The following is a 10,915-nucleotide window of genomic DNA, read 5'->3' on the forward strand; positions in this document are numbered from 1 at the left end:
ACAAGAAAACCCAAGCAAGTGAACAGCACAAGCGGTCTAGCAAAGAAAGGAAACAAACCAAGCAGCATTTTTCAAAACCATGAGCAAGAACCCTATTTGCAGGGCTTTGAGCCATTTTAAACATAGAAGTTAACTTGAACATTTAACTATACTTAGGTGTCAACTTAGCTATTGCATAGCTTAGAAGCATGAATCACAATTCAAATGTCCGCTGCTATAATGTGATAAAAGACTCTTCTGACGTGGGCTGTGACCAGTGTTGACAAACCAGATCCCATTTCCTGCTGTAACCGACTTCGCTGTGGGCAGTGATAACACAGGTCAGTAACAACAGACGAACTCATTTATGCACTTAGCACCTCCAACTTCAGTTGTCTGCAGAGAGATGCATTTGGAATAAATCTTCTTTCCTTGCCAGCTTCTGACTTCCTCTGGAATTGCTTTGAAAGGCAAGAGACCTTGCTTTCTTTTGTCCATGGATTTCCCATTTTTTCATGGAAAGATAACAAAAAGAACCTGTGAAGAACTGTTGGCCAAGACCAGAAAAAATGGTAGCTATTTAATACGAGAAAGTGAAAGCATGGAAGGAGCTTTGTGTCTCTGTGTTTTGTAAGTACTTTAATACTAATTTTTTTATGAGTTTTCAGATAAATCCAAAGACAATTGTTCTTCTTCTCTAACATTAATAGTTCTTCCCTAATATTAACAGACTCCAGGGTAGTGTGTTTTACATATTCAAATAATGCTAGCTGCCTTCGGCAGAGGGTGGCACTTGCAAAAACTTTTTATGCAACATAGATGATCTATCCCGTCCAAACTGAATCTGTGAAATATAATCTGTTGATGCTCATCTCTCTCTAAAGACAATAAGGGGAACTCAGAGAAAACAGCTTAGCCTGCCCAAACATGGTAAGAAACTTACTCAAAGTCACTGTCTCTGTAATTGATGAGTAAAGAGCATTTCACAGAAATGCAGAAGAAATTGTTTCGTAATTTACCCTGAGACTTTTCACTGTCAACACAGTGAAAAATCTTATGGTAGGTTGCAAAACAGGCAGTAATCTTTCAAAATTTAGGCTGTGTGTAAAGAATGAGCTTCAAAAAATGATTGATTTCTGGTACTTTTTTTTCTCATTTCTATGTCTATGTTTAAAGAATGAACACCTGCATTTGCAACATAGTCAGGAGCGCTGTGATGCAACTCTCTGAATTAAAGTAAATCTATTCTAACTGGAAGTCTTATCCTGATCTCATTACATAGTAACTTTTCTTGGCAGAATTTATTTCCAGAGTAACTATTCGTTTATGTGCAAGTGCCCTGAGCTAGGTTTTCACCCTAAGATTCTGCCTCTCCTGACTGCTCAGTTCATGTAGCTACAGGTGAAGTCCATCTGAAGAACATGCGTACCAGTTAAAACAATTTGTTTTCAGATACTGGTTCACATACACACACACACAAACACACACACACACACACACACACTCTTACTTGTGGTGTATATTTCTTTGCAACTTTACTGCTTTTTTTGATCATGGTCATGATCTCCAGTTCATCTTTCGAATAGCTATCATTATGGTATTTGATAAAGTTTTTATTTCTGCTGACAAAATATAACCAAAGCTGTCAGTAGCGTGAGTGTTCAAACACCTGCACATTGTTACATTTTTCAATAACTAAAACCCTTGGAAATGCAAAGGAAGAATAATTTTCTTAGAAGTAAGACCTGCACAGTCATTTTCTGGGTGCTGGTGACCAGAGGCCATTTTCTGCTAACACCTCTCCAAGAGCTCAACAGCCCTCTTGTCATACAGCTGCAAAATGAAGTTTAAGGAGGTATCACATGTGAGGAGGATAAGAAGATGGATGAGAAGATGGGATGACTGTGGAATCAGATTACTCTGCCCTGTGTTGGATTTAGTTCATAAGTTCTTTGAAACCCCTGGTTAAAATAATCTCATATTTCAAGACATGAAATGTTCTCTCATTTTGCAAACTCTAGACTCCCTTCTGTTTTGCTTTTCTATATTTCTCTCATTCAATTTTACTGCACAACTTCTCACGTCTTTAATGCTACCTGCTATTTGCAGATAGTTCCAGTCTCATGGTTTGTTAAAACTGTCGTGGTGTTTCTTCCACCACAGTGTCTACTTTTGGCAACAGTGGTAAGAGACTCAGCCCACAGTTAGGTTCCTAGTATCATACGTACTCATGAGTATATGTCTGCTATTATACACATCTCTAGCTATACTCTGGTCAAATCAAGCACATTCTAGGTTGAAGCAGGCACGTGATCACATCTGCAATACATGAAGGTACAGACAGCTCAAGGGGTGACTATGTGGGGCAGTGTGGGGAACAACAGTAGGAGTATGTGGTGCCACAACTACATGAGGGCTTCCACAAGGAAAGCAAATTATATGAAAAAAACATTCTGCAATTCCACTCTCCTGTGTATGCCATGGCAACCTCCCCACCTGGTCTTTTCTTCAGAGGAATGCCAGCAGATCTCATGCAAAAGGTGAACTGCCAGTTGTCTACAGAATCATTCTTTACCACTACTTAGATTAGTATGGTTTTCTTTCTCTCTCTCCCCTCATATCCTTCCCAACTTCTATTAGTATTAGAGGAGGCATCCTCAAAGACAATCTTTCAGAGCATCACTATGCCAATGTGCTTGCTTCCATACAGCACTGCAGTCTTGGCGCATATCCCAGGTGAATCTCTCATCCTTATTCTCAACTGTACATTAGCCTTTTGAAAGATTAGGTTGGATAGATGATCTTAGGTTGACTAGATGATCTTCCCAGGTCCCTTCCGACCCCTAGCATTCTCTGATTCTGTGATTCTGTGATTACTGCTTCTCTTGTGGATGTGTCAATCAGTTGGAAGCCAGCCCATTTTCCCCTGGACTTCAGGGTAAGAAGGGCACCTTGCTCTTGTCTTTGTAGCTATTTAGTTCTTTCAAAAAGCTACATTTTTTTGAAGGAGGGATACATATTAGCACTGTCTTCCCATTGCAGAAAGGTTGTCTGATAATTAATCCAACCCAATATAAAGTCTGAGAGTCAACCAGGCCACGACTGCCATTCTCCTCACTGCGGATGGAGATGCTGCTGTTCTTGATGACAGCCCTTTGCTTGCAGTTAATTCTCACACTGACATTTGCACAAAGTGCTTTCTAGTGCCCTGAAGCAATTCTACTTGTGATGAGCAAAGATTGGACATCCTGTGGAAGCAAGAATTGTTCTTACGTGGCACCTGTCGTGGAATTCTAGAGCCTGTTTTGTGTTTTACTGCCTCAGAACAAGTAATACAGATCCTCATCAACATCCAGCCCTTTCTGGATGTATAAAATTGAACCGTTTTCACTGCTTTGACTTACTGGATCTACTTTATCGGAGCTGTAGTCATACAAAACTCAGCACAGGAAATGCACCTAAGAAGCTGGAGAAAGGCTCAGGCAGTTCACTCATGTGGATCTGCTTTATTAAGATCCAAGCTAAGCAACAGCCAGTGACTGCAGACTGAATACAACACTCTTACATTTACCATACGTGGCCAAGCTCTGCGGGGCAAAAAAAAAGAGTGCCATAAATTTGGTCCAAAATCTAACAGGTCTGCATGGAAATGTATTGGGGTATCTGAATTGAAAAGGTGTGATAAGTAATATTTGGATTTCTGAGGCTTAAGAAAACCACATGCATGACTAATTTTGGCTAACAAACAACTACACATATGACTTAAAGAATCTTAAATATTTTGAAAGCTTCAATATATGAATCAATTGGAAAAGTGAATGCATATGTATATACATATACTTGATGCTATTTAGCATCAGGCATTCTTTTAGATCTGGGTTTTGGTGTTGTTTTTTTTTGGTCTTTCATTGTATTGCAGTTTACTTTTAAGATACAAGCAAACAAAACCAAAAACTGTCTGTTAAGAGCAGTTCTAGCAATCTAAGCAAGTTGCAGAGGTCTGACAGTTGATAAAAAGCATAATTATACAACATTGTTTTTCACAGCTTTGAAGGACTCATCCACACTTACCGTATCTTCAAGGAACAGGATGGATATTTTAGAATACAGGTGAGTAACTCATTTCATCTGTAAAGTTTGCACTGAAGATCAATATAAACAAACACATTACCTTAGAAAATGTTTCCAAGTTTGCTTTCTTCTCTACTCAATTCTTGACTTTCTAACGCTATTACTATATATGAGCTCAGAAGTAGCTCTTATCTTTCTGGAATTCCCTTATAACCTAAGTATATCTGTTATTTGTCAATCAGTTGCTTTCTGATTTGACCATTTCTTCTTGACAGCATTGAAGAAAAATCTACTTTCGTTACTTTCTGCCACTGCACCCAGCATGCTGTAGGGATTTGGAATATTGCAATGCTCTTTTTGATTTAGAGACCTATCTGTAATTTTTTGTGATTCTGAGGCACCTGAAGTGATGACCCCTGATAACACTGCTCGCTGCTTGAATAAGTGTAAGAGCAGTCTTCATCAATCAAATCCCTAGGCAAGGTCAGAGGACACTTAAAAAGCTAGCTCACTTCTTTGTTTGCAGTAGCACAGCCAAGCAGACTGCCAACAATTAAGTAGCATTTAAGTGAAACAAGGAACTCGCTCCATAGAGAACACACCAAGCTCTCACATGCTGTTAATTTCTTGTTTATTCGTGGTTTGTACTGAGTACGAAAGAAACAATTTCCCACGAAGAGGAATACTGGGGTTGTTGTCATGCCTATCAACAGCCAATAACTCAAATGCTTTTAGTTTTTCAAACCAAATTTTCCTTACAAGGCTTTGCCAAGATTGTGGAAAAAGTGTTCTGTTCTTCAAATTTTTAAGTCAAGATCGCTTTGGCTTACTGAAATAATACATTGATAGTAGAGGGAAGATTGCTTGGGGTTTTTTTTAATGGCCAGATTCAGCCACAAACTTTCTAGAGTGCAGGAGGCTGACCCTGACCAGCAGCAAAGCACCCACACAGCTGCTCACTCCCTCCCTCCCCTAGTGGGACAGCGTAGAGGGAAGAGAATATGAAGAGCAAAACCAAGGAAACTGCTGGGTAAAGATAAAAGACCATTTAAGTGGTGAAGCAAAGTTGTGACCACAAGCAAAACAGAGTAGGAGTTCAGCCACTACTGTCCATCAGGGGCCAGATGTTTAGCCACCTCCTGGAAGGCAGGGTCATAGCACATCTGACGGTTACTCAAGAAGACAAATGTCAAAACCACAAATGTCCCCACTTTCCCCAAGCTTTTACTGCTGAGCACAGTGTGGGATGGGATGGGATGGGATGGGAGGGGATGGGATGGGATGGGATGGGATGGGACAGGACGGGACGGGACGGGACGGGACGGGATGGGATGGGACGGGATGGGATGCCCCTTTGGTTGGTTCAAGTTCACCGTCCTGCTGTGTTGCCTCCCAGTGCCTTGTGCACCCCCAAACTACTCGCTGGGAGAGCAGGCTGCGAAAGAGACTCCCTCAAGGTTGTGCAAGAGCTGGTCAGCAGCAGCCAAAACACCGGTGTGTTACCAATACACCAGTATCACAAATTCAAACCACAGCACTATACAGGCTGCTATGAAGAAAGTAACTCTATCCCAGCCAGACCCAGTACACAGAGGCAGTGGCACCCAATCCATACAGGGCTGAAGGGAAGATAAAGGGTGCAGAAAAAAAAAAGAATATAAAGACGTGTTAGTTTGTTAGATTGTGAATGATGCAAAATCAAAAACCCAATCATTTTTAATGACTAGCAGTAGGACCCTCGCTGTGATCAGAGCTGATAGATGTGCTTGCTGGCTGTCCCTGTCCTGAAGTCACCAGCGTTGCAAAGTCTCTGCACAGATCGCTGCGGGAGCAGTTCAGTCCAGCTGTACGAATCCACACATTAAACAGCAGTTTGTGAGAACGCTGCTCCCCTGCCTAGGAGTGATATCCTCCATGTTTGGCCTCGGGAGTCTCCAATGCAAGTCACAAAGCTGGACAAATAAACTCCTGTCTAAAAGTGAAAGCTGGTGCTGGGGACTTTCATGTGGATCCTCAGACAAGTCTGCTGCCTCTGCACGTGTCCTTTGCTTAAGGATGCCGATAATTTGCAAAACGCTGGGCTTCTGCTTGTCACCTAGTTGTGTAAATATAACATTTTAAGTGAGAACTAAATATGCCACCCTAAATTTGTTCTCTGAGATCAGAGGGAAGTCTGTAATGCCATCACTCTCGACACTCTGCTGCAGAGGATTGCTGCAGCACACATATTATTGGCTAAGCCAGTAATATTAACTGATGTTTTTTCAAAAAAAAAAGATGGTGAGTGAGGTTAACCATGCCACTGAACAGGTATGCCTATTGTTTTAAGGACAGAACAGTATTCTATCTCCAAATCTCCTTAGAAAACAGCTCCTTGGTAAACAAGAAACAACCTACCACTCCTTTCATTTAGAGGACTCTATGGTAGTTGCAAAGAAACTTTATTTTCCTTTCCTTGCAGACATATGAAGGTGTTCCACAGAAGATATTCAGAACGCTAAAGGACCTAATATACAATTATGAAAAGCCAAATCAAGGACTAATAACAAACCTCCGCGACCCAGTAAATAAGCCACAGGCCTCACAAAGAAGGCAGACATTCAAGTCGGGAAAAGACAACATTTATGAGGGTGAGAAATTTAGCTCTGCCTTTGAGGGGTTTTTTTTGAGATGACTGTATTGACAGGGTTGTGGTGAATAGCTGCTAAGTGTCCTTTGAGACCAGCTCACTGTTTTGCTAATTGGCCCGGGGTGGGGGTGTCCCGCAGAAAAGGACACAGGGACCAACGGAAGGGTCGACTTATTTTACGGTGTATTTCAATGTATTACAAGAATAAGGCGATGCAAGCTTATTGTATTTCAGTTTTAAGCAGAAAGGAGAAGAAGCAGGGTAATGCATCTAATCAGTACTATACGCAGTTAGCGACAGTTATTAAGAAGGATGCATCACCAATCGCCCTAATAGCATCATCCAGATCTGCAGTCGCTGGGGAGCCCCTGTTGCAGCGGGGATTCAGGAGAACCCTCCCAACAATTGGGAAGACCTACGAAGGGTATCCACTCATAGGTGAGGTCTCCAAAGTCGCTGCAAGAGGGTCCAGCTTTTATAATATTAAATAAACAATCTTACCTAACTTCAAATGTGGGAAGATCTGGTGTTGTCCACTCTGTTGGATTCCTCCCACAGCTTGGCCAGGGCTGAAGGAAGAATACAAGGGAGTCTCTCTATCTATTTTGATCCTTAATCACATATTTCTCACCAAAGCCAGGCCTCTGTCTCACAGTCTTGTAACATGCTTCTAAGAAAGCAAGTGGCAGCCAGTTTTCCAGCCCTCTTTATCTAAAGGCATCTGGCCTTTAAATAAAGAAAGATTGCTCTGCTAGTTCCCACTACACATTCAGTGTTACAGCAAAGCTTTTACAGATTGGCATTGGAATATATATATATATACATTAAAATAGATTATCAATACATTACAGGTGTGACTAATACTGTATAGTGTGAGGTTGTGAGGTTCATCTAAAGGTCAACTTCAGTTCAGGGCCTACAATTCAGGCCCTAGCACTACACTCACACAGAGAGTTCAACATCTTTCCTTCTCTCTTATATTCAGTGGAAAATGGTTAATCCCGGCTCACAGGTTACATATTCTAGCCAACGTGATTCTGCCAAGCTGTCAGGCCCTTGCGCTTCACTGAGGGCTGAGGCTGTCCTTTGCCTTCATTGTCCAGAATAGAAGCTACTTTTACACCAAAATCTAACTCAGTTATTTTTGAGATGCTGGAGGGAGGAAGCCAGCTGGTGACTGTGTGCTGAAATTCAGAAGCATATAGCCTTTTGCTCAGGACCAGCCAGATCAGCCTCTGGTTGATCTTCTGCTAATTTATGGTCACAAGACCCAGATGTAAGATAAGGATACAAGATTTCCACCTGACAGAAATATTATGCAAATAGATACAACAAAGCTAGTGGTTTTCACAAAGTTGTAGACCATGTCATCTTTACATCCTTGGTCTAAGGAGGATGAATAGAGATACTATTGGTAACTTGTCAGCAAGCCTTGCACGCTTTCAAAAGCCATTCCATATATTACTGCTGTACGATCCTCAGTTGCATTATCCATCAGGGCACAGGCTGCAAAATAACCTTGAAACTCTTCTGGGTCCTCTGACTAAGTGTTAGAGAGCCACAGCGCGAGCATGCGTGAGCAAGGGAAACCCTTTCATTGAGCACAGTTACCGTAAAGAAGAAAACCTTCCTGTACCCAATCCCAGCAACATGGCCCCAGGGCATGAGCCATTTGAAACGACAACATCTTTTTTCTTTTTTTTTTTTGTTTCCTTAATTGATTTCTCCACAGATATTGATGACAGCGACTACATCGTCGTCTTACCTGAATGATGTGCCACCCGGCCACGTGGGAAGCTGTCATTTCAGGCTGTGCCTGATCAGCTGGGCAGAGCTGCCGACCAAGCATTCTTCGCAGTGGGTCTGTACCTCTGGAATTAGTCTTCTCCTTTTGCAGGCTACCAGAGCAGCTGCATTTTCTGCCAGTAGGTCTGGTATAACCTACTACATGGTTTTGTTCAGCAATTAAAGAATTGATTTTTATAACAGACATGTGCACTCATATACACACCTATGGGGGGGTGGAAGGGTATCTGTGTGCATATGTGTGTGTATTTTCACTTTTTTAGTCAGCAAACTGTCCGAGATGTCTACTGCTAAACTGAACAATCTGCTAGAGGGCAGCAGTATAAATACAGTAAATGAATGTGCATAAAGCAGGAGTTTATGGCAGAACTGATACAAGTTGATAAAAACCACTCCTGAAAAAAAAATTAGGACCATATGATGTTTAAAAAGCTCAAAACTGTGTTATTTTGTGCATGATTCATTTTACATCACTGTTGGATAAGTGGATACTGTTTCAGCTATGTCAAGGAATGCTAGTCTTGTCCTGTAGTTTGGAAAAATCTAAATTTAAATAAAAGTCTGTGTTAAACCCACATCACAAAGAATTAACCAAAAATATGAAAATGGTTTGAAATAATTTTAATATTGATGAATAGCTTTGGTAGATTACAAGGGAATGCAAGTTCTACGTGCATGTTCATATGAACACATCCTTTTTTTTAATAGATATTGTACATATGAACATGCTTACTACATTTCATTTGCTACTGCCATTAGCTCTGCATTATAATGTGTATGGGTTTTGTTACTTAATGTAAGAACTTCTCTTAATCTTATCCTTAATTTTAAATAATTAATATATATATGGTTCTTCCATCTCCCTCTCTGTGATCTTGCCTGTGTGTTTAAGATCTTTCACAAACTATTCATGTATTTTAATGGTAATACTACTTAGTTTTCTTTCTATTATCTTTCTTTTTCACTGTTATTTGTTAAAGGACTTTTAGATCTTCCAGTACTTTGGACTTCATTATGAACTTAACAGTGCTAACAGGTTTTGGTGCCAGGCTCAACTGGTACTTCTAGCATGAAGGAGACAAAAAAAATTAACTGTGGCATTGCCAAAAATACTAACATATGTGCTCAGAAATCACAAATTGAAAATAAAGAAGTTGTCCATGAAAAATGGTACTGTTGGAGAGAAAAAGCTCAACTCTTGCTCTGTAGAAGCACACACACCCATGCATCTTTATTTGCAGAATTGTGCAGCCTGTCTGGTAGTTGGTTACCACACGTGTTGGACTGAGGAGCTGCTGTGCTGAGACAACTCAGCTCCGGCAGCCTTGTCTTTAACAGAACACACCACCACAGCTTTTCTGAAAGGAGAGCCTCAGCAGCTCCCCCTGTGTTCAAGTCTGATGTTCAACCACAGGAAAAGGCCAAGTGACAAGGAATTCCAGGCCATGCCTCACGACCCCAGCTGCATGATTCCTGATGACTGAACAGACTCACAGCTGACAGGGACAAGGGGCTGGGCTGGGGTGCTTTTTTAGATGGCAGTTTGTCCAGGTAATGAGCTGCACTGCAAGGCAGTTGTGCCTTAGACTCGATTTACAACGCTGCAGTGGCTGCAGCTCTGCATGCTGCATCCACAGCCAAGTGTGCATCCAAGCCTATGCTCTGGTCACTTCTCTGGTATTACTTCCAAGGCAGTCAGCTGAAGCGCAAGAGCTTGGGAAGGATCAAGGATTTAAAGGCAGAAGCAATGACCCAGAATGAAAAGAAATTTACATTTCAATTTAATTACAATATTCAGCTGTGCTTTACCAGCATGTATTTTTCTCTAAACAGTATAAGAAACTGAAGTTAATATACATATTCCTACACTTCTTTGCAGGCTAAACAGCAGTGCATGAGTTCTGAAAAAGTATGTTCGAATACTTCACACACCGACATCTATTTTCCGACATCCCAAAGCAGAGTATGTTTGTGCCTTTTTCTGCATGTGCTGAGCAGTGAGAGGTCAAATCATGTTGTACCTGAACACTTGAAAGGTCTAAGAACAAAGTGCAAAAGGGCATTCGGCGTGCCCCATGAGGAGCAGCTACCTCACGCCCACAAAGACAGAATTCCTCCTACCCCCCCATCCTGTGCATCCCAGCCTCTCTCCTGCATGGTCACAGGACAGTTGTGAAATTTTAGTGACACTCCAAGGTCCTGAGCAGGTACCTGGTGGCAAAGGAAAAGTCTGCTGGAGGGGAAGCAGTGGGCAGGGAAGCGGCCAAGATGGCAAGTGGCTGTGGCGGTCCTGCCTGACTGCAGCTGGAAGGCAGGTGGGGCTGGTTTGGGGCTTGTGGCTCTGTGCAGAGCGGGAGAAATAAAGGAGGAGAGGCAAGAGGCCATGTGGTGGGGGAGTAGAGCAGGGTGTAAAGTGGGTGGTGGGGCGGT

General features: G+C 41.8%; 1 protein-coding gene across 1 annotated transcript; it reads left to right on the forward strand.

Moving 5' to 3' along the window:
- Positions 1–475: 475 nt before the first annotated feature.
- Positions 476–8,452, forward strand: SH2D1B (SH2 domain containing 1B). Its single transcript, XM_009864935.1, has 4 exons — positions 476–609; positions 4,026–4,089; positions 6,512–6,680; positions 8,412–8,452. The coding sequence occupies exons 1-4, from the start codon at positions 476–478 to the stop codon at positions 8,450–8,452; spliced, it is 408 nt and encodes a 135-aa protein (XP_009863237.1).
- Positions 8,453–10,915: the final 2,463 nt, after the last annotated feature.

This window comes from Apaloderma vittatum, unplaced genomic scaffold, assembly GCF_000703405.1.
Source record: "Apaloderma vittatum isolate BGI_N311 unplaced genomic scaffold, ASM70340v1 scaffold8712, whole genome shotgun sequence".
Lineage (NCBI taxonomy): Eukaryota > Metazoa > Chordata > Aves > Trogoniformes > Trogonidae > Apaloderma > Apaloderma vittatum.

Coding starts and splice junctions, on each gene's coding strand:
- SH2D1B (XM_009864935.1), top strand. CDS start 476: ATGGATTTCCCATTTTTTCATGGAAAGATAACAAAAAGAACCTGTGAA. Junction 610..4,025: donor GCTTTGTGTCTCTGTGTTTT/GTAAGTACTTTA, acceptor TGTTTTTCACAG/CTTTGAAGGACTCATCCACA. Junction 4,090..6,511: donor ATGGATATTTTAGAATACAG/GTGAGTAACTCA, acceptor CTTTCCTTGCAG/ACATATGAAGGTGTTCCACA.